Here is a 24,235-nt window from a genome sequence, read left to right on the forward strand (position 1 = left end):
CAGAAAACTAAAAATCTACAAACTTTGAAAGCAGAGGATTTTGTTTGTTTGATTGGGTCAATTACAGCCATGGAGGTTATATATTTTTGCAAACAGCATACTAATATTAATTCTCTTCAGTGTGTATATTTAGATTAAAAAGAGTTCTTAGAATCACCAAAGGGTTCTTTGACACTAAGATTTTTTTCTGAAGCATCAGATGTCAGAATTCCCCAAGTAAATACCAGGTCATTTGTACTATACTGTCTGATGCATTTAATGTATTTGTAAGTTGTTGTTTTAAGTACAGCTATTGTCCCACAAATGAGAGTTTTGCATCACTTCTTTTCCATGTAGCTAGAAATAAAAATAACTGGAAACATAGAAAATATTAGGTAGAATGCTGTTGAATTTATGACTCACACAACTTGGATTTCTTCCTTGGGCCCTGATTTAGTTTCTTGGTGATCTGGAAATAATTTGCCTCCTCCATTCTAAATCTCTCGTCAAGTGGCACACATTTCTCTTAAATGTAGGGTCTTTTAAAAACTATCTTTAAATTTTTTTCCATGCTTTATTTATTGTTCCTCATATCTAAGAGCTGAATTCTAGGTTTGTGGTTGGTTCTGCTTCTTTTTACCAGAAATTTTAAGGAACTACGTGGGCAGTTTCCCCAGAAAGCAATCTTTTAGTGAGGTAAATATTAACCTAAAAGAAAACTTCACACACACACACACACACACACACAGAGAGAGAGAGAGAGAGAGAGCGAGAGCATAAATTTCTATATGTGCTTTCACGGAAGGATAAATCTGTGAAACATTGCCTATATCCAGCCTGGGGATAATCATAGATTTTTTTTCTGTATATTATGATTGGCTAGGATTATCTTCACATTTTAAAACTACCATCTTTAAGATATATACTCTAAAACTCAAAATGAACTCTGTCTTCACTATTTCACATTGTGGAGTAGATATTCCAGAATTTGTTTACATTTATGGTTAAATCAACAACAAAAGAGGGCTGAGCTCATTATGGACTGAGTGGCTTTTATTCTGTACTGACAAGACATAGATTCATCAAGACCATTTCAACCATGTCTTCATGTGCCTCAACGGGAAGAGGGAATCTTTATCACTAAAGACTGATGAAAATTAAAATGAAGATGCTTACTTGCTCCTCTCTTCCTAGTATCTAGTTTGAGTTGACATGTCAATGTATATGGGGGAAATTTTAAATAGGCCCCACACCTTGTGAGCAATCGATAATATTGAGAGGCAGAATTAGTTTTCTCCAGGGATGAACTCCTTGACATATTATCCAATCCCAATTGGTTATCTCTAAACTCATGAATATATGAGAAACACTACTACTTAGTTTTCTATTGCTATGATAGAATGCTATTATCAATCAACTTAGAAAAGGATGCACCTAATTGGGCTTATTGTTCTCAAAGTTTAGAATCCATGATAGGGTGTGGTGGCAGGAATAGCTGAAAGCATAGATCTTGAACCACAAGCAGGCAGTGGCGAGAGCTAATTTTAAATAACATGAGTCTTTTGAAACCTCAGAGTTCATTCTTAGTAGCATACTTCCCTTAGGAAAGTAAGACTGCCAAATTCTTTCTAAACAATCAACTGCAGACCATATATTCAAAGGCCTAAGACTTATTGGGGATATCTCATTCAAATGATTACAAGCACCACATAAGCTCTGTAGGCTATAAACAGTTGCTGAATTCTAATCTTAGCTGACATAAAAAGAATATAAATTTTCCTTCAGTGATATTTTATAATGACTAGCAGAGTTCATAGAAAATGGATTATTATATTTTTCAGTTGAAATGTAAAAAAGTAAAAAAAATACAGATGTTATTTTTCTTAGTATTATATTTTAAGTTAACATAGATAAGATATTTCAACATGCAATCAACACAAAAAACTAATAACTAGGTACTTTAATCGTCTTTCTATATAGATCTTGAAGAAATTTCCTTAGTAAAAGCATACTACCAACTTAAATATAAATTCAAATTTCTGTCATTTGTCTTTAGCTTGGGTATACATTGTTATTTTGTGTTTTGAAGGGAGTTTGAAAGCATGCTTAGAATTTTGCTGTTTCTGTTTCTTTAAATAAAGATTATATCTTCCATTCTTACATCGGTGTGTGGGCATGTGATTATATTGGTCAATGAGATAAAAGTGAATGGTTCTAGGTATGGTTTCAATGAAGAAAGTGAAGGTTAAGAAGGACCCCATACCACACTATCTTTTACCTAAAATGAGGACATTTTAGTTAGAGATCTGGCTACCATTGTGCCATGTGAGTTTAAGGGTTCTCATAGGGATGAAAGACTGGTGAGCTGAAAGTAGCTTTTCTTTTTCTTTTTTTTTTTTTTTCAGAATCTCCAAGAACATCTGTGCTGTCTGCCCCTAGATACATAGTTTTTTGTTTTTTTGTTTTTTGTTTCTTTGCCTCAGAGAAAAATCATACTTCTGTCTTGGTTAAGCCACTTTTTGTTTTCCTTGAGAGTGGTAATTCCTGTTGCTGAACTCTAATCTTAGCCGACACACAAAGAATATAAATTTACTTTGAACGATATTTTATAATGAATGACAGAGCTCAAAGAAATGGAATGAAGAGATGGAACAGCTACTTTTTAGCCACCTTTTCAAATAAACCATCTATCTGTGTTCAAGAAACACAAGAAACAACACCATATGGGTAAGGACAAAAGAACAAAATGACTTTGGAGTAGAAAGAATTTTCATATTCCTTTAAATTAATTCAGCCCTACAGTGTCTGAAAATGAATTTCTTTGAGACAGCTACTAATTTATCTCCTTCATATAAAAGATTTGTCTCTGAAATATGTCTTTACAATGAGAATTGAAATATAATGACAATAATAGCAACCATTTATTATCATAATTTAGTATCTTCCGTGTGAGAAGCATTATGCTGGAGAATGCTTTTCTATAATGTCATTTAACCCCTACAACTACCCAGGAACTTGGGAATTATTTCCCAATTTTGGCATCTACAGAAGAGGCTCAGAGAGTCATGAAACCTTTTCAAGGTCACATAGTAGCTGAGAAAAAGACCAAAGGTTTGATTTTATTTCTGTCTGAATATTTTTATGCTTGAAATCGTGACAATTTTCATAACACTGTTTGCTAGGAAAAAGAACGTCTTGAGGATACTTCCCTGGGTGTGTTCACTGCCAGCTTCCTAGAGATTCGGTGAAAGTGTTGACAATGAAAATGGAACATCATCTAGTGAATTCAAACAAACTCCATGAATGATATTTATAGACAGTGTTAAAATGAGAAATCACGAGGCTTGCTTCTCTTATTAACTATGGATCCAGTAGTCTGACCACATCATTAAATGTTTTGGTGACCATGTTTCAATTTCCTCTTTTGTAAACTACAAAGCATTGTTAGTCAATGTCTATAATCACATCTAGTTCTACTATTCCATGCTTCTACTAATAAGTTTATCAAATAATGACTATAAAGAAACAAAAAGAAGACTGTTAGTAGGCAATCATGTTTACAGTGTTGAAACTTTCATTTCCTGACTTGGGGAATTCAATTAAAAACTGAATGAACCTAGCACAGAAATGTGGGAGGATTGCTTTGATTGTTGAGGCTGCCTATTCTTGACTTTACAGTTAACCTCTCTGATTTTGACTGCTATGGTTTTGAAACTATTTTTCAAACAATACTTTTGAGAATTCTTTTTTAATGCACATTATCTGAACCATTTTTCCAGCCTGGAATGAGCTTTTCAAGGTTTGTTGAAGTCTAATATGTTTACTTACACATTAGTAGAATAATTCCTTGATTTAAGTGAAACTTATACGTTCTTTTTTTAACTTACAGTGTAAATGTGCTAATTACTGAAAATGAATTAAATTCTGAATTCAGTCTAAAAAGAAAGCTTTTACATTTTCAAATTGGGTTTCATTAGTGATAATACACCCAAGAGGTTTTTGGTAAGTCTTACTCTGTTAAGATACTTGTGGTCATCTACTGAACTACCAAAGGTTCAGTAACGATCCAGAGTGGGAAGTATATTTTTATCTAAACTTTGAGTTTGTGTAATATCAAGTATGTTCATGTGAAATATAGAAAATGCTTCAGATATAATACATACATACATACACACTTTATATATGTGTAAAAATATATTATTATATCTTTTTCTCTATCTATCCACTTGTCTGTCTATCTGTCTGTCGGTCTATGTATCTATCCATTTATCTATCTACCTCTATCTATCAGACTATACTACTGCTGAAACACCACATATTTAAATTATAGAACTTACAGAAATTAATCTCAAACTGCCTGAGAAACTTCCCCTATTGTTTTTATTATAATCCTCCAAGATGCTATGACAGTTGTGGGACAGAAAAGAAATCAATGATCTTACCCAACATTGAACTATGTTTGCTACAATAATACTGTCCAGGCAAGATGTATACATTGGTGCAGTAATGGCATGATTGTTAATTGGGTATCCAACTACTTTCTGATTGAATTTTATGCTTGCTCCACAGGAAAGAAATAATTTCTGATACTACAAAGAAGACTTGAATCCTATAAGATGGGGAGGTATACATCTTAAGGGTAAAGAACAGTATTGTTATTTTGCAAAATAGTTATGTGTTTATACTGTCTTCTAAATATTTATGTTTATATCCATAGACATCTGATGCTCTCAACATTAGTAAAAGAAGCTTCTTAAAAAAAAAACTGAGTAGAAGTCAATAAAGAGATTCGTAATTGGTTAAAGAGCAGACAATAAGTGACTATTGAGTGCTCAGTCCTAAATCAAATATATTATATGTCACCCTCTCCAAGTCTCAGATAACTTCATATTAGAGGAAGTAGAAATGCCAGAGGATGGATAGGAATGTTGGGAAATGCTATCTTTTGGACTTGACATGGTTATAACATTCATTAACTCATAGCTGTCATGGTTATCTATATAACACCTGAACAAGATGGAGGCAACCAAATTTTCAGCATGGGTAAGGGAGAAGTTTATAAGCATCCATCCATAACTAAGAAGCCATTGGATAATGATATCATCTTGAGAAGGGTGAATCACTCTTTGGTAGAATTCTTACAATATAGTAGATGGCTCCATACCTATGCACACATTGGTAGCAATAACTGGACTTCGTGGGATCTAATAAAATAAACAAACAAAAACAAATAATAAACAAACAAACAAAAACAAAGATGAGAATTTGGAAGGTAAACTATTTCAGCGAGGAGTCAGAAGACAGTTGGTAGGTAAATTGATGTGGGCCTGATCATATTTGATTGTGCACATATATGAAATTCTCAAGAATAAATTTTGAAAAAGCAAAAGCAATTATACTATATATTCTGAATCAGAATGGTCCCATAGGTTCACATATTTAAATCCCTGCTCTCCAGGTAGTGAGACTGTTTGGGAAGGTTTAGGAGATATGACCTTTTTATAAAAGTTGTGTCACTAGGGGTTGTTGAGGTTTAAAAAGCCCATGCCATTTCCAGTTCCTTATCTTTGTTGTCTAGCCATGTAAATTCTTAGCCCATATTCCAGTGTCAAACCTTCCTGCCTGCTGCCATGCTTCCCAGAATGATGAATGTGTATTCTACACTTTGACCCATTGAACCCTAATTAAATGGTTTATATTGTAAGAGTCCTTCATTATGATGTTTCTTTATAGCAGCAGGGAAGTACCTAAGACAGAAGTTGATATCAGAAGTGAGGTTTTGCCTAAGAATTTCATGAATTCATTGTTTCTAATGGCTGAATAGTACTCCATTGTGTATATATACCACATGGAGCTGGAGAACATCATACTAAGTGAGGTAACCCAGACTCAAAAGATGAATCATGGTATGAACTCACTAATAAGTGGATATTAACCTAGAAAACTGGAATACCCAAAACATAATCCACACATCAAATGAGGTACACGAAGAACGGAGGAGTGGCCCCTCGTTCTGGAAAGACTCAGTGAAGTAGTATAGAGCAAAATCAGAACAGGGAAGTGGGAAGGGTTGGGTGGGAAAACAGGGGGAGGGAAGGGAACTGATGGGACTTTCGGGGAGTGGGGGTCTAGAAAAGGGGAAATCATTTGAAATGTAAATAAATATATCAATAAATTAAAAAAAAAAGAAGTGAGGTTTTGATGTGACGGGCCTAACCATGCTGTTTTTGGTGAAATATGGAAGATCTGAGTATTTTGTACTAGTAAAGTGGTTGAATGACACCAGAAGTGTTTACTGGGCCATCCTGGTAGGAAATTGGAAGACAGTTGTTCTTAGAACAATGTAGACAATGGAGGTACAGCTCAAGAGCTTTTTAGAGGGTAACATTTTTAATAATTTCCCTAGAGATTTTTGTGATATGTTGACAATAAATATGGTTGTTTTCTGTTCTTGTCCAAGAAGTCATCCAGATACCAAATTGAAAAAATTTGGAAAAACCTACTTGGCCAAGGAGATTTCATTGTAGCCTATCAATAATGATTCTGTTGTGTGAATATTAGTGATGACTCCTATGCAAATCTACAATGAAAAATCAAAAGTAGGATAAAAAGAAGTACAAGTTGTACAGTATGAGAATAAAAAGACCACCAGGAAATTTAACACTGGAGGTAAGTCTTGTGCTCAAAAAGATGAGAAACTGAAAGGAAGGCCTGATTTGAAATGGAATAAAGGAATAGTGACCTCAGGCTGAGACTCCACCTAGATAATCCTGCAACAGGCACAAAAGAAATGTCCTACAAGAAATCTTCAATGTCCTTAGTCATCAGGAAATGAAGATCAAAATGACCCTCAGATTCCTTATACCAACCAGAATGGCTGAGATCAAAACCTAAGGTGAAAGCACATGGTGGTAAGGATGCGGAGAAAGAGAAACACTCCTCCATTGTCGGTGGGATTGAATACTGGTACAACCACTCTGGAAAGAAATCTCGAGGATTCCTTAGAAAATTGGAAATCGATTTACCTGAAGACCCAGCTATACTACTCTTGGGCATATACCCAAAAGATGTCCCCACCATACCACAGCGTATATACAGAAAGGACATTTCAGGTTACTAGTGAGACATGAATCATGAATCATGTTCATTGCTGTTCTATTCATTTTAGCCAGAAATTTGTTGAAGTATTTGGAAAGATGTGGTGTTGTTGGAGATGGCGTGTCACTGGCGGTGAATTTTGTGGTTTCAAAATTCCACATCATTTCTTGTTATCTCTCTCTTCCTTGTAGTTGTTGTCTAAATGTATAAGATATCAACTACATATCAACTATATGTAACACCGATTCACAAGTATATAAATACAATCTTCACGGTCTAGTTTTGTTATTTGTATGTATAGGTACTTTCAAAAATGACCCTCTTGTCATTTTTTTCCAATGAATCAGAAGAATACACACTTAGATCAGATCTCTAGAGCTATCCTATAGATATTTGATGAAAACAAAGTATAGTCTGTAATATTCATTTGAATAACATGAATGTCGTCATATGATTGAGTGAAGAAAATGGTCCCATATATGCAGGATACTTTAGTTATAGGAATGTTTAGTGGGCATACATATTATACTGGTTAGTTTTTGTCAACTTGACTCAAGCTAAAGTCATACATAGAGAGGAAATGTGAATTGAAAAGATATTCTTCATCACATTGGCTTATAGGCAAGTCTATGGGGACATTTTCTTAATTATTGATTGGTATAAGAGGGACCAGCCAACTGTGAATGGTGCCATTCCTGGGTAGGGTATTCCTGGCTTGTATAAAAAGGTAAGCTTAGTGAGCCATAGAAGCCAGCTGGTAAGCAGAACTCCTCCATGACCTCTGCTTTAATCCCTGTCAATAGATTCTTGCCTTGAGTTCCTGCCCTATCTTCCCTTCAATGGTAGAATATGATGGAGACTCATAAATATTTCTTCTCTAAGTAGCTTTGGTGATGGTGTTTATCACAGCAATATAAAGCAAATTAGGATGTTTGGGATACACATTTTCATTTCTAATCAACTGATTTTCACATGCAGGTTTGGGATAATGTATTCTGCTCTACCTCCAAGTCCGCTTGGTTGATTTTGTCCAGTTGAATCCTACTTTCTTTGGGTCTCTCTTAGTTATCTTGCTACCAAACTTTTCTATCTGCTCTGTCAAAAGACTACTAGGGCTATAGGGTGAACTGTGAAGGTGGGTGCCAAGTGACTACTTTCTTCATAGGCTCTTATACACCAGACACACCTTTGTATATATTTTTCCAGGTCTATTTCATGTAGTTCAATATGAAACAACACAGGGCAAATAGCAAATGAGTCCAAAATTCAGAATAATTGAGTAAATGAAAAGAATGCATCCAGTAGGGAAAATCAAATTATGCTTGCTTGCTTTTAATGTTCCTGTCAGTCTGTCCCAATAAATTCCTTATACTGTATGTTAGGTAGATCAGTAAGGGTCCATGCTCACACGCATGCATAACTTGATTTCCGGGCTTCATGAATGATACGAGTCCCTAGGTTTCAAAATAAATTTGAAGTTATAATGTCCTAAAATAGTAGACTTATCTCAGATTTACAGAGGCCTCTGGAAATTTGCCTCTCACTTTAGACTTGTCAAATTGTCAAAGTTTCACTGTATTTTTGCATTGCTGCCTGCTAATGATGGCATAACAGGTGTGCTTTTTTATTGTCTCAGAACAAAATGAGAAAAATGTGTGCTTTGAACATATCAGATATTTAATGTACAGTTACAAATTTATGTAGAAAATTGGGGTATACTTATAGGACCTTCTATATAAATGAGGAAATTTAAAAATTGAAGAATATATTTGGGTTCAGCTTCTATTTTCTCTTGAGCAAAAAAAGGCTTGGGGGTGACAAACCATGTCTGAGTAGGATGTGTTGCTAGGAAATCATTATAATGGTGCGATTTTTTTTTCCATTTCATATCTACCTCCCAAAGATATTTCTGCACATGCAGTTTCACACACTTAATTTGGCTTGGGATGCTTTTAAAGGATGCTTTTCATTTGCATTTCTAGTGTCACCAATGAACTTCACTTATTTCAAAAATCTATTGTTAAAGTTTTGACCTGACTTTAGCTAATGCAACAATGTTGCAAGTGCAGGCTTTAAAAAATTCTAATTAATCATATCAGAATCACCTCCAAGTCTGTCTTTCAGTTTTTGTGAATATAAAAGCAAGTTAAAATAAATTTCAGCATAGGTCTTACACCTTGAGTATCAGATTAAAATAAATAAGCTGGCATGAATTAATCAAAAGCCTTTTTTTCTTTTGTACTGTTAACACACTGTGCCCATCATTTCTTCCATCATGCTTCAGTGACTCTTTGCCCTTAATTGAACTTTTCTTTAAGTCCATATATCTGTAGAATTAGGATGCAGTAATACTGCTGCTCTCTAGTGAAGTTCATTTTTTCTTTTGTGAGAAATTATCACATTTGCTAAGAAATCAAGGTGTGTCTAGAACTTCAGAGAGAAGTGTATTTGCACTTCTACATTTCTCTTCTGTTTACTTTAATGATTTCTTTTCATTGAAGATGCTATATCCTAGTTACCTTCTATGTGAGTAGATTTTTCTCTTTAGCAGTATGATGAATGGTTATAAGTCATCCTCATAGAATGTGCATTGCATTTTTAATAAAGCTTTTTTGTCAAATAGTATCTATGACCCCATTGTAACTGTAATATTAGAAGGAAATTCTGTGTATGCATGACTCACTTTAAAAAGGTCTAATCAATTCTTAGAAATTGCAGGAAGTGATGTGCTGTATGTTCTAGAGATAGTCATATGAAATCATTTTATCATGGGCATTTTCAATAAAAGAAGAAACTGACAATGTTTTAAAGCATATGCTACTTGCATAATCAAGGAAAGTTTCCTTAGCAACAATTATTATATGAATCCCTTATGACTACCTTTGCTAATTATCTTTTTATTAGTGGATGCATATCACTATCCATTAGAGAACACTTAAAATTATAGTGAAACATTGTTATAATGAAAATAATATATATGTACATATATACACATATTTCTGTGAGTATGCATTGTCTTCTGCAGATTTAAATGCTTAAAAGCATGCTATATATGTCAAACTATGAGCCTGTTCTTCAAATGAGAACTATTTTCACTTAATATAGTCTCACCTCAAACATTTTGAGAGTTAAGATAGTTAATGGACTATATCTACAAAACATTAATAATCGATGTCAATAGTTTAATATTCAGGATCAAGAATCATAGATTTCAGTATTATAGAGGACCTCAGGGTCTTTTGGCTAATATACCATTTCACACATGATGCATTTGGGGCACAACTAAATTAAGTGTATTACTCAAAGTCACTGTCCTGTGAATATATTCATACATGCAGACACCTACATCCACATCTACATCAACCCTGCTATCTTTCTAATGGAAATAGGAGCAAATGTCAAAGGATGGCTTAAAAATATATTTTCAAAACAAAGTCTTTGGCATCTTTACTGTCTAATACCCTCTTTGTATGAGATACATGATGACAATCCTTCAAATGGTTCTGATAGGTAACAAATAGCATGTTCAGAATCACCTTAGTCGCTATTACCCTGTATATTTCTAGCTGGTTAATATAGTTCTAAGACACACCTATTATAAGGATGATTGTAGCAAAGCAAGGGCAAGAGTTACCCTCTTCATATAAATGCTTACTTGCATGAATTGTATTATCTAGTATTTGTGTATGATAGAGAGGCTCAAATCAATTTCGTTAAGAAAAAGGCTATACTGAACTCTATATTCTACTTTTATACTCTCCTAACCAACTGTGTCCAGAGTCAGATTTTGCCAAAGAAATATAGTAGACACATTTTACAATGCTGATCTCAGAGGCCAGGGCCAATACCCTTACAACAGGCTAAATGTATTACTGAGATTTTACAGCAAGGAGTTATGTTTTAAGAGAGCACAATTTGACCTGTGGTATATCCAAATCTAACCCATGATATAACAAGCTTCTATTATATTCCTCTTGAGATATTTTAAAGACTAATGAGTTAACCTTTGTGAAGTGTCATGAGACTATCAGGCTAAAGAAGTCTATGTCAAGTATCAATTTAAGGCTGCAAACAATACTGTAGGTTGGAAAACAGACTACAAATAACCAGCAGATCATTTTCTGCAGTCCCCTTGATATCAAAGCAGCATAGTTAACATGCCAACAGCTAAGCAGCTTCATGTTCTTGGAGGAGGACGATGATCAATGGCAAAGAGCATATCCACCTTTGAAATGACAAGATCCATTATCAGAATCAGATGCTAAATTGCTTCCTGTACTGAGAACACTCAATTAAGAGTCTGCACAGTGAGATCATCTCCATGGTTAAATATGCTCTTTGGGAACAACCTTTATAGAGCTTAAAAATCACAGAAGGACTATTCTTACCATGATACTAGGGATTTGGAAAGCATTTCCTTTCCCTATTTTTCAATTTGGTCGGTTTATTAGGTGTGCCTGTGCGAATAAGAATATTTTCTAGTGAGGTTTGGTTATTGGGCCTGAACTGAATGAATGTGACTTTGGTTCAGGTTTTCTGGACAAAAAATATTCCATTCACACACTTGGTGTTTAATGTTCTCTTCTGATTTTCAGTAAGAGAATTTATTAATTTGAGCATTCTCTCTTTGTCTATCTCATCTTATTTGATAGGGGTATGGTGATATGAGGCTGAAAATAAAAACACTGCTTGTAGCATGATATTAGCAGTTCTGATTTCTACACTTAGCTTTGCAACTCACCAGGATTACTTAATGTCTCTGTTTATTCATACTGAAAACATTCACATGTATTTCTTATTATTTATCATCTGTTTCACCATTCCAGACTGCAGTGCAGGAATCTTTATTGCCTTGATGACATATCCCAAGACCATAGCAAACAATACAGAACAGGTAGTTAATAAAAATTCTTTAATAGGTGAAAACTAATTTCACTGAGCATTGTTACCATTTACATAGCATGCTAATAATATTCAATTCACTATTAGTAAAATCCCAGTCTTTATTTAGACTCATACAGTTTTAAAGTCCTATATTTTTGAATCAGGCTCTCACAGTATAGTAAGTACTAGCTGATTTTGAACTCACTACACAGTTTAGGATTCTCTTGGCTTTATGCCAATCTTCTATACTCTAAGCAGATTATAGCATGGGACGCCCCATGTGGTTACCAAGTCCTATTTAATAACTTGTATCACATATGTCTTTTCTATTTCATATGTCTTTAAATTCTTTCAAATCACAGTGATATTTTAAATTAGTTTTTCATTGCATATCAGGAATGCGGGTATAGTAGCTAGGATAACAATTGTGTTCCCATAGTTTTAAGTACCTAAACATTGGTCCACAGTAAAAGGGTATTTGGGGGAAGTTTTGGAGTTATATCTTAGCTGAAGGCACCATGTCCCTGGATGCAGGTTTTGAGAGTAAGATCTTGCCTACTTACTTCCAGTTTGCACCCTCTGCCTTCTGCTTGTGATTCAAGATTTGAGGGCCCAGCTTTGTGCTCCCGCTGGCACAATACAGCATGTTGTTGTTTACCTCTGTTATCATCTAAAATCTTGCACACTGACCTGAACTGGTCTCTCTCTGTCTCCACACTCAGCTGCCACTGGCTCCCTTCCCTGTGCCATACTTTATGAGTTGATATTTTCAGTGTTTGTCAGAGTGGTAAAATTTAAATGGACTTTGCAGTTTCTTTCAAACTTCTCAGTGTAGTCCTATCGCATTATGAGGAAATGCAAATTCTTGAGCATGGTATGTCAATAAAATTCTTTATGCTCTGGCCCAATGCTCTTGTCATTCATGGCAGTTTTATCTCCTTTAGTATTCCTGGGCTACAACTAACCCAATGACTTTCAAGCCCCCAGATGTATCACTTAGATTCCTGTCTTTCCTTAAAGCCTACTCCTTCTGTCTGGTATTTCCTTTCTTGTCCAGCCAGTAAGCATTCTTCATCTTTTTTTTTTAGCATAAATTCTAGTGTGAGGCTTTCCTCAATGTCTTCTCTCATCTCAGAGAAATAACATTGCTTTCAATCATACTCTGTGCCCCTGGATATGGTCCCTTTTTTGTGTATAATAAAGTAGGTAAATGACTTAGATAAATGTTATTAAATGCATGGAATATGCAAGGTCAAAGTTCTGGGTTACATGGGTATACTGGATAGTTTTGTGTGTCAACTTGACACAGGCTGGAGTTATCACAGAGAAAGGAGCTTCAGTTGGGGAAGTGTCTCCATGAGATCCAGCTGTGGGGCATTTTCTCAATTAGTGATCAAGGGGGAGGACCCCTTGTGGGTGGTACCACCTCTGGGCTGGTAGTCTTGGGTTCTATAAGAAAGCAAGCTGAGCAAGCCAGGGGAATCAAGCCAGTAAGAAACACCCCTCCATGGCCTCTGCATCAGCTCCTGCTTCCTGACCTGCTTGAGTTCCAGTCCTGACTTCCTTCAGTGATGAACTGCAACGTGGAAGTGTAAGCTCAATAAACCCTTTCCTCCTCAACTTGCTTCTTGGTCATGATGTTTTTGTGTAGAAATACAAACCCTGACTAAGACAATCAGTTATATTGGTGCTTTGGACAAATTATAGCCTGTCTCTGTGCTTCAGTTTCCTCAGCGTTAAAGAATTTATAATAATTGTGCTTATAGTAAATTGACATATATGCAACACTGAGAATAGGAGACAATAACAAGTCATCATTATGCATTCCAACAATAAGAGTACTAGCTTCCAATAATACTATAGCTGACAAAATAGATTATGAAAGGTTTTCAGTAATATGTTGGAAATAAGTTAATAATCAGCCTTGATTTATCTGACACATCTCCATAGGTCTAGTCACTTGGATTTCATCATTCTTTTCTAACCTGGTAAATGTGTCTTTCCAACTAGACTGTAATATTAACTTCTGCAAAGATTATACCCATTTTGGGCACTTCTATACTACTGACTCCAAGCATCATGACCAGCACATAGATGTTAGCACACACACACACACACACACACACACACACACACACACACACACACACATATATATATATAACATCTATAAATGAATGGATTTTAAGTATGACATTTAGTGACAATTAAGTAACCTTTATAATTTTAATCTTTATATCCTGCTTTTTGAGACAGTCCCTCACTTTAGAGCCAGATTAGCCTAGAAGTCACTGTGTAGCCCATGCTGGTCTGGAAATTAAGATCCATAATTCTCAGACTTCTAAATGCTGATGTTATAGGAATATATCACCATGTATATCTCTCATGTTATGATCATTCAAAATTCATTCATATTTCCCATACTATTTCAGTGTAAAGTGCATATGCTTATAATTTTTGTTAAGAATTATTTAGAATTATGTATCTTAACAGAGGGATCTTCCTGGTTTTTTATGGCAGAATCACAGACTTCAGTTCACATGCTAACTCACTGGTAACAAAATCCCACAGTACACTGAAGTTTTCTGTGTACCATATACCAATTTACATCCTCCACAAAATTCATAGGCATAAGAATTTCAAGAATATTCACTGGTTAACTCTATTCATTTAATAAGAATATAATCTGAAGACACAAAAATCTAAAGAGTGACCTATTCTTTTTTAAGCTTGCAATAGAGAAGGAAAAAATGCAAGCCATGTGTACAAAATACCTAAATCAATCTGGATTCTGTGCTCTCTAGCCATGCATATAGAATAAATTTCATAGGATTCATAATGTTCTAGTCAGAAAAAACATGCCTAAAGTTGTACTTGGTCTTGGTGGGTATGTTGGATTTTTCTAGTTTAAATGTTAATTAACAATTTTATGATAAACAAAACACATGGAAAAGTGCAGATATTGAATGTACTTAGGATAAGCAGATCTTATAGATTATGTAAGCAGGGGAGGGATTCACTCATAAAACAGAAGTATATGGCAGGCGCTTTTAATAGTTCATGGTGATCCTTTGATAAGAAGCTTATGTGTAGACAGGAGAGAAGTGTGGAGGATGTTAGGTTAAAGAATGAGGAAAAGAAACAATATTTTAGAAATAATAATAATTGGAGGCAATTTGGCAATATATTAAATGTGATAGAATACTGTGTTTGTTATGTTTTTACATGATGATTTACTCAAGGAATACGTTGACAATTAGAGTTGATGGTGATAGAGATTTTAAACAATCTGCCAAGAATAGAGTGTAGGAAATTTGAAGACTATTGAAGAAACCACAGTTGAAGAAACAAAGAGAACAAAAGGTAAACTACATATACCTATCACAGAGAAACATAATGCAGAAACTGTAAAGAGAGAGAGAGAGAGAGAGAGAGAGAGAGAGAGAGAGAGAGAGAGAGAGAGAGAGAGAGAAACGAGAAAAGAAATAAGTAAAATACTGACCTGGGAAATACCTGGAAGTGATTAATGAAGTTATACACTCCAAATTTTACAATGTAATACCTTACGGAAATGTTCCGGTTGACTTGAGGGGAGGGAGGGAGAGAGAGAGAGAGAACTTCATTCTACCTGTAGAGCAGTCAGATCCTGTCCACTTGGGATCACAGCTGCAAACTCCAGTATCCAGAAGAAAAGTTCCGTGTCCGGAGCACTGCTCTTGACATATAGGAAGTGGAGTTTCGCAGTTGACTCCACCCCAGCCAGTAGAACAATGACATTCTCCTTTGACACAGATGCCATGGCTGGAACACATTGGATCTAAGCAGTCCTCTGAATATCAAAAACAAAATGGTTGGGGGAGGTTGAGAGAGAAGAGGTGTGGGATTATGGAATTGAAATACATTGATTTCCTAGTATCGTCTCATTAATGTTGCTTTAATTAGGCAATAAAATGACTCATGCAAACATTGTGTTTAAACCAGAAGATTATTAACACTTAGAAATATGGTAGGATACGATAAAGGTTGCAACCTAAATTTGGAAGAAGAAAATCACACATATGCTGCCTGCAGTTCTGAACAGTTAGTGATACTCCCCACACAAATGAGTGGGTGGACCTGTACAGACCCTCAGTAGGAATTTCTCAGCTTTTCAAAAATGTCTGAGAGTTTTTTGATAAGTCATTCTTTATCCTTTCTGAAATTAGAATCAAAGTTTCACTTAATGTATCTAAGAGTTTTTACATGGTTTTTAATTGGATATCTTAAATCATTTATTTGGTGAGGTGATTGCTGTTATATGAAATGATATAATTTACACAAAGTTATTACAACCTCACATTTATTCTTCAGAAGAACCAACAATGCCACACTTTCTAAATTGTATTTCAAACTTTTGTGATGCTTCCTTTCTTTCTCCAAACATCGTCATATATTTTTGTCATCTTAGAATAAGCTATTTCTCTTTGTCTCCAATTCTGTGAGTCTAAAAATTTCTAGAAAATTGTTTTGTGCTTTCCATTGACTCTTCTTTGTGACTTGGGAAGGTTAACTTCCACATTCTTTGTATTTGTATACAAATGAGAGTATAATACTTTGTCTTAATCTTAATTATGCATTGAAGTACATTTGAAGCAATGGGAATACATTGATGCCACCTGCATGAATTGGAAAGTCTGACTTACTCTTTGAGTGTGGCTTGTTACCACAAAAAGTCCATTATAATTGTAGTTATTACTATCATAATTAGCCCAAGATCTCAAGGTCACTAGAACAATAGTTTAATAACTGAGTTAATCATTAAATAAAATATCCAAATGTTTATCTAATTTGGTTCATGATTTGGAGTAAGAGGTAAAGTTCCTGATATCGGCTATTTTTAGAAGGACTCTATTTGGTTCTGCCAATGTACAACAAAAATAATAAACAAAATGCCATTTAATTTATTTTCTTAAGAGGTGTGTTACATTTAATTCATCTAGGTCATGTTTGGTATGTCTAGTTTTCTACCTCTCCAAGAAATCAGACTATACCTTGTACAGTTGAAAGTTAGAACTTACAGACCTTGACCAAGGTTGGGGAGAAAGCAACTCCAGTTCCTCCTCTCCTTGCCACTGTTATGTAAGTCCTACTTAGTACTTGATTTCTCCATGTTTCTCACACAGGCTAAGCTCAACTAAATTCTGTGGTGTAGAACTTCCTGCTAAATTCTAAAAAGCTGTAAAAGTCAGAAATCTTTGTTCCGTGGATTCCTGTGAGAGCTCTCTCTGCTTTGTAGGCCCCACCCCCACAATGGAGTATGTAATAGCTGTGTTTCTTATTCTCTCGTTTCAAGATATTCCTCTTAACATTCTCATAAAGCTCTTTTTCTCCTCAAGGCCCAAGAATGGCTCCCCATGATTCCCCATGGAGTTGCTTTCCTAATAAAGCTCATTCTGAAGGGTAATTATTATCAGCTTCTTTCCTCATGAACTACAAAATCTTGTTATAAAGTTGTTTACATCATGAGAGTCATACTTAAATCAGAGGAATGAAATCAGCGGTCTAGAGAAGGCAGGTGTGGAGGAAATGGGGTATTTGTAAGGATATAACTGATTGGGAGCAAACTGTGAAACCATGTGTTCTGTTTAAAAGGATCTTGGCTCTAGCTGATGTAGGCCCAGACATTCTAATATTCAAGAAAAGTTAGAAGTAGGAATTTTCAATGTGACCCATCTCCATTTCAAAAATTGACAACTAAGTAAGTCAATAAAAACAATGACAACATCATATCCGTAAACAAACTGCCCATAGCTTGTTTCAGCTTGTAGGTTCTTCATATATGATATAAGAGTCAGAATATTTTCATATTGTATTTGTAAAGCCTATGCCATTTAATATGGCGAGCATTCTTCTTTGTTATTTTGGCCGCTTTACCTATTTTCTTAGAGACCAAGTAAAAGGCTAATTTATGGTAAACCCCTGTTTCATCTGCTTATGAAATTGAAATCAGCAGGATCTAATGAATTAGGTTACATGATTTTCATGGCAAACTGTGGATGTGATATATATCACTCATTGTTAACTGTGTCTGGGTCTGTAGAGCATCTGTATTTATACTTAGATATAATGATAGTTTGATCATTATATGATTATATAAAAATACTTTTAAGATATCATAGGAACTCCAGTGTCTAAACAGACCCAGTGGAATTCACTGGAACAAACAGTCCTACACCCATATTCTACTGCCACTAATAGTAGGTGGGAAGCTAAAATCCTGCTTGTTCATGGAGTGGAATTAGATTAAATCCTTTAGCATGCTGTGTAATAGTCTTAATGAGCGATCTTTAAAAAGCAATTACAGTGCATTTTCAGCAGCCCCTTCCCTGAACAACAGTTGTGATGAGCCCATCTCCCATGGTAATGGTTTCATATTATTTCTGAAATCAGTCTTATTTGAGGAATGTGGCATGAAAATGGTCTGATTACTAGTAAACTTATTTTCCAATATGTCTGTTTAAATGATAAATCTACAGCCATTTCAAAAATATTTTTTTCCAAAAACTCCTTTGGGGTGAATTTAATACAAAGCTCTGCTTTGAAACTCATTAGTCGTAGGTCTGATTTTTTTTTTTTCTTTTTTAGGGAAAGAGGTCAAGTTTCCTCACGAGGCATGTAAGAATAAATAATATAAAGCAAAAGCAATAGTAGTAATTACAAATCACTTCTCAAGAAAACATTTGCAAAATGTCGCCAAATATATCTATATCATTATTTTTATTGTATTCTTAAATGTAATGCTTCATTATGCATCATAAAGGACTCTGTAATAATCAAAACATATGGTTAACACCTAAAATAATCAATCTGAAAATTATCAAGTTATAAAACAATATTAGAAATTAAAATATATCACTTTTGCTTTACTGCTTTTCAGGTGTCATAGAAACAGTGTCAAGCATTCCATAAGGCTATCAGAAGAGACATGAGCTTCTCTGATCTCAAACCTTTGCTCTTTGTACCACGGGTATGTTGAACATCCATTATTTGCAAAGATTGCTTGGTTTTCTACTAGTATTATAGAATGAAATTATGGAAAATCAAGTGAGTGAAAAGCCTGAAGCAATATATTAAAATGGGACTCTGACCTTCCTCACAAATTTCTCCTTTGTATCCTGGAACACAGATGCAAACTCCCATGATGCAGGTACCATGGCCAAAGCAGGTTGGGTCAATGCACTGTTCTTCTGGAACATCACACTCAGGCCCTTTCCAGCCATTCCGGCAGACACAGTGGCCTTTTTCGTATTCTCCATTTCCACCACACAGCACAGGGCATGAATCTAAAGGTTGGCAAATAAGTTGCAGTGTTTTTATAATACTTTTGAAAATCTTCAAGAATAACTCCATATTGGTTCTAGTATGTCATTTCCCGCAAAAGTAATACTTTTGTTTTATTATATATTTGTTTTATTCTTTATTAAATAGGCCTATGATCATGATTACTTATAGAATTTTCCTCTTACAGAACGTGGGTAAAGATAAATTATGAATATTTCCTATGTGGAGAATACATACTTGCTTTTGATCCTATCACAATGCCATATTATTATCACTGATACTATTATCAGCGCTGCTATTTTTTGCTAAGGGTTTTGTCTCTTCAATGACTTTTATGTCCCCAAATACATTCACACACAGAGAAAGAGCAAAGTATACATTAAAATCTAATAAACAGGGCATTCTTCATATGAAAGGGGTTTTGTAAAGGCTATACAAACAGATTTTCAGTGGATATTACCTTCTATAGACTTTTACTAGAATACCTATTCTGTTTTGTTATATGATTCATTTTAAATCTATGAGGTTTTTGAGGGCAGTGCCCACATCTTCTGTTTTTCCTATATATGTTTTTAAAGGTACAAAACCCTTATCCTTCATTTCACAAGATCTGCTATGCTACAAGAAACCTACCAACTGCTTTAAAATTCTCTGTGTAATGGAATTTAATGTAAATTAACAGTTATTTTTCACCTAAGAAACCAAAGATTAACCTAGTAGACCAGAAACTTTAAGACTGTATTGAAAATGAGCAGGAAGCATCTGGAAAATAATAACTCCAATTCTAGAGGAAAGTATGGTCCAATTTATCTAAAGCTTTCAAGAATTAATTAAACTATGTGCAAGTGCATGAAACAATAAAGATTACCAAGTTTAACTGTTGAATTTCAATTTCTTACTTTCTAAACTACATATCCATTTAGTGTTTCATCACTACTTCCAGCTATGATGGTTTAAAAGTAAATTTTATTTGCCAGATGTAACAGTCATCTTGGAGGCTTATGGCTGGATAAGCTCACCCTTTCTAGTTCTTCCTAAACTCTGACTGGTTAGTTCAATTTAGCTGTTTGGGCTCAAAACTATTCTTCAAGTTGATTGATGCAAGCTCACTTCTCACTGGATTGTTGCCTCTGAATTCCACAAACTGGACTGCACTGACTACACTTACTAAGCATGAAATGAACTAAACAGAATGAAATTGCAGGAACTCAAGTGCCTTCAACTAAACTATCCTGAACTGCACTGAACTGAACTCAGTTGAACTGCACTCACTGGGCTGAAGTCAATTAAACTGCACTCACTGGATTGCACTCCTTTGCTGGCTCACTCTGCTGTGCCCTTAAGTAGCCACTTTTCCCTGTCCTCATGAGAGTTGGACATGTCCTATCTCTGATTCATCCTGTCAAATCTTTCTCAGATTCATCACTTTGTCTGCCCTTCAATGTAAAGTCACTTTCAATCATGGCTTTTTCCTTCTGCAAACTAACTTTACCTTCGTTGTTTGGCATTAAAGGTGTATACTAAGAGCATGGCTGTATGCAAGTCAGATCACACAGAGCTAGGAGGCCTTTGCATGTGATCCCTTGCCAGAATAGCCATGTTGCTCGATTAAAGTTTCTCTACATGATAATATTTCTAAATTCTAACTTTACCTTCTTTTAAACTCAAACTGTTATGAATTAAATTATAGAATACATATAAATAGTATGTTGTAGTTGGCTCAGATGATATAGGTTCAAATCTAAGCTGGCACTTATATTTCCTTAACCATTCACTTTGAGGTTCTTTCTTTGTTCATAAAGTAGGGGTAATAAGCAGGCCTAATTCATATGAACACCATAGGAATGAGGAATTAAAAGAGGCAATACGTGTTTAGAATACAGCTGGCATATGAAGTGCTCAGATTTGGGTAACAATTGTTAGCAACACTGCTGACATTTCTGATAGGACTATTGTTTCGATCATCACTATTGCTCATAATGTTGAGTTTTCTAGTGGCATTTCTTAAGTCTCAGCCTGTGGGTCACGACTCCTTCGGGAATCAAATGACCTTTTCACAGGGATTGCCTGAGACCATTGGAAAAATACAGATATTTACGTTACAATTTACAGATGTAGCAAAGTTATACTTATGAAGTAGCAATGAAATAATTGTATGGTTGGGGTTCACCACAACATGAGAAATTGTATTAAAGGGTTGCAGCATTAGGAAGGTTGAGAACCACTTCTCTAAACACTCAGAATCATAGAACTATATTACCTCTAGCACAGTCAGGTCCAAGGAATCCTGGGAAACAATGACAGTGTCCAGAGATACACTCTCCATTTCCATTACAATTGGTTGAGCAGTCATCCATTATTTCTATTGATTGAAAAGAAGAGAAAAAAATGAACCTATGTCCAGGCAAGAGCCATGTTGTTTAAAAAGTTTCAGAAATTCCTTGTCTATAATAATCTTGTCTTCTGCTGCCTGCAAAGCTCTTATTGCTCAAAATTAGATGGCAAAGACTTCTGCATGATATCATACACAATAGATTATTCAACACAGATCTCAATTTCATAAATTGACTTTTAAACAGAAGAACAAAAAACAACTCATCTCTAAAGTGGATAAAGGGTCCACATAAATTGTATTTTTAAAGGCATTTGTAATAAAGCTAAAATGGTACGAGAATTATAAGACATTTCTTAAAAGCAAAGCAGATTTTAAAATGTAACCAACAACACAAAGATTATGTTTATTTTTCATATTTATGTTATAGCAAATAAAGTTTCCTCTCTAGAACATGGACTATTAGACTATTTTGACAGGTTAAACATGATAATCAGCAATTTATTTTCATTAATAAGTGACAATGGAGTGCTTTTAAAGTAAGTGTTCATATTAAATTCAACACAGCTAAAAGCATTTGAACCTAAGTATTTGATTGAGAAATGCCTTCTTCACTGTAAATGCTAGTTCCCTGCCACTGATTTCTTTTAAATCGATTTTTACAAAATAGTTTTCATGGGAATGCAGAATGGCTTTGAAGGTACCCATAAAATTGTGCAGAAAATAACTTAGAAAACTATATATAACTTTTCTGAAAAAAAACTGATTTACAAATGTCAGTCTTGAAAGATAACATAAATATTTATAATTTATAATTATATTTGAGTGTAATTATGATTAGCTTATAGGTCTATAAAGGATCAGGTGCTCAATGTGCCACTCATGGTGTGATATGCCTCTGTGTGTTTGTTATATTGGACTTTTGTTTGTTTTTTTTTTTTAAGAAAGAAATTAAAGTTATATGTGTAATGAAGGTGAGAGAATCTGAAAGGACTTGGGGTAGGAAAGAATATGATCAAAATATATTTAAAATTAAATATTATTTTAAATAATAAAAATATATTAAAAACCTATACTTAGCAATTTTGACCTGAGATTTTCATTTTATTTCATTTTTGTTCCTTTATTTCTTTCTTACTTCTTTTCTTTTCTTACTTCTTTTCTTCTTTCTTTCTTTCTTTCTTTCTTTCTTTCTTTCTTTCTTTCTTTCTTTCTTTCTTTCTTTCTTTCTTTCTTTCTTTCTTCCTTTCCTCCTTCCTTCCTTCCTTCCTCCCTTCTTTCTCTCTTTCCTTCCATTCCTCTCCCCTTCCCTTTCTCCCTCCCTTTCTCCCTCCTTCCCTTCTTCCTTCCTTCCTTCCTTCCTTCCTTCCTTCCTTCCTTCCTTCCTTCCTTCCTTCCTTCCTTCATTCTTTCCTTCCTTCCTTCCCTCCTTCCTTCTTTTCCTACTTGCTTGCCTTCTAATTCTTGTCTAATAAAATATTTTCACTGTGTTTTATTCATTTTAAAATAAAAAAGCCCTCCTTCACTTAGAAAAAAATATTTCTAATACAAAAGAGAGATTCTAGGAGGTGGGCATGGTATCTTTGCCTGAACATTGAGAATGAGTAGGTGCACTGAAGGTTGAGAGATGCATTTTATGGCCCATAAGTTCTTGCATCAGTAAAATCATTGTGTGACATCCGTAACATAGAAACTTGGACTTCAGTTCTGAATCTCCTGAATGTGTCACAAAGGGATTTTGGCCAGCAATCTATAATCTATCAAGTACCCTACATACATGAATCTGTAAGAACTACTACATTAAAACATTAAGAGCAGTTAACTTTAAATAATTTACTACATAATTACGAAGCCTGTGACTGATGTGATAGATTCTTCCCTGAGAAAGAATAAAGACAAGAAACAAAAATGTTATTGCACCCATTTTAGAAAATATTTAAATAATTTGAAATGGATTCAGATGCTTCCTGGATTCTGAACAACACAACCCTTAGTTTGTTTATGAATTATATAAGCATTTAGTAATGGATATATGATAGAGCAAATGACTTATATCCTTTTGATTATTAGGGGAAATTTACTTGAACTTAAATTTTGTTGCTATTTTATCCATTTTATTTTATGTATGAGTGTTTTACCTGCATGCATGTATTTATATCATGTCTGTGTTTAGTGTCTTCAGAAGACAAAATAGAGTATATCCTAGAACTGGAGTTATGGGTGGCTGGGAACCATTATGGGGAGACTGGGAATTGAGCCCAATTCCTCTGCAAGAGCAATTGAGTGTTCTTAAGCATTGGGCCATCTCTCCAACCTTCTTGAACTTTCTTTAATGAAATGAGGGTGGAAGATGATGCCTTTTGTTTCTAATATTAAACAAGAAGAAAAGTAAAGATTCTACCCAACAGTTATGTAGCAATAGCCAGGTAGGCATGGCTTGCTATAAGAGAGAATATTTGGCCTCTCTCTCTCTTTCTCTCTCTCTCTCTCTCTCTCTCTCTCTCTCTCTCTTTCTTTCTCTGCCACTTTTCTCTCTCTGACCTGCTTTGCTTTCCCCTTTTCTTCCTCTCTCCTCTTTCCTGCCCCCCTCTCTCTCTGTGTGTGTGTCTGTGTGTCTGTGTG

At 34.8% G+C, this 24,235-nt stretch overlaps 1 protein-coding gene across 3 annotated transcripts in view; it reads right to left on the minus strand.

Moving 5' to 3' along the window:
• Positions 1 to 24,235, minus strand: part of Tenm1 (teneurin transmembrane protein 1) — a 576,328-nt gene that overhangs the window by 244,441 nt on the left and 307,652 nt on the right. For all 3 annotated transcript variants that reach the window (XM_052170726.1, XM_052170727.1, XM_052170725.1), the window contains exons 9-11: positions 21,542 to 21,643; positions 19,089 to 19,283; positions 15,590 to 15,790 (exon numbers count right to left, since the gene is read on the minus strand). In XM_052170726.1, coding sequence (XP_052026686.1) covers positions 15,590 to 15,790; positions 19,089 to 19,283; positions 21,542 to 21,643 — 498 coding nt within the window. The remainder of the gene's footprint in view (positions 1 to 15,589; positions 15,791 to 19,088; positions 19,284 to 21,541; positions 21,644 to 24,235) is intronic.

This window comes from Apodemus sylvaticus, chromosome X (assembly GCF_947179515.1).
Source record: "Apodemus sylvaticus chromosome X, mApoSyl1.1, whole genome shotgun sequence".
NCBI lineage: Eukaryota > Metazoa > Chordata > Mammalia > Rodentia > Muridae > Apodemus > Apodemus sylvaticus.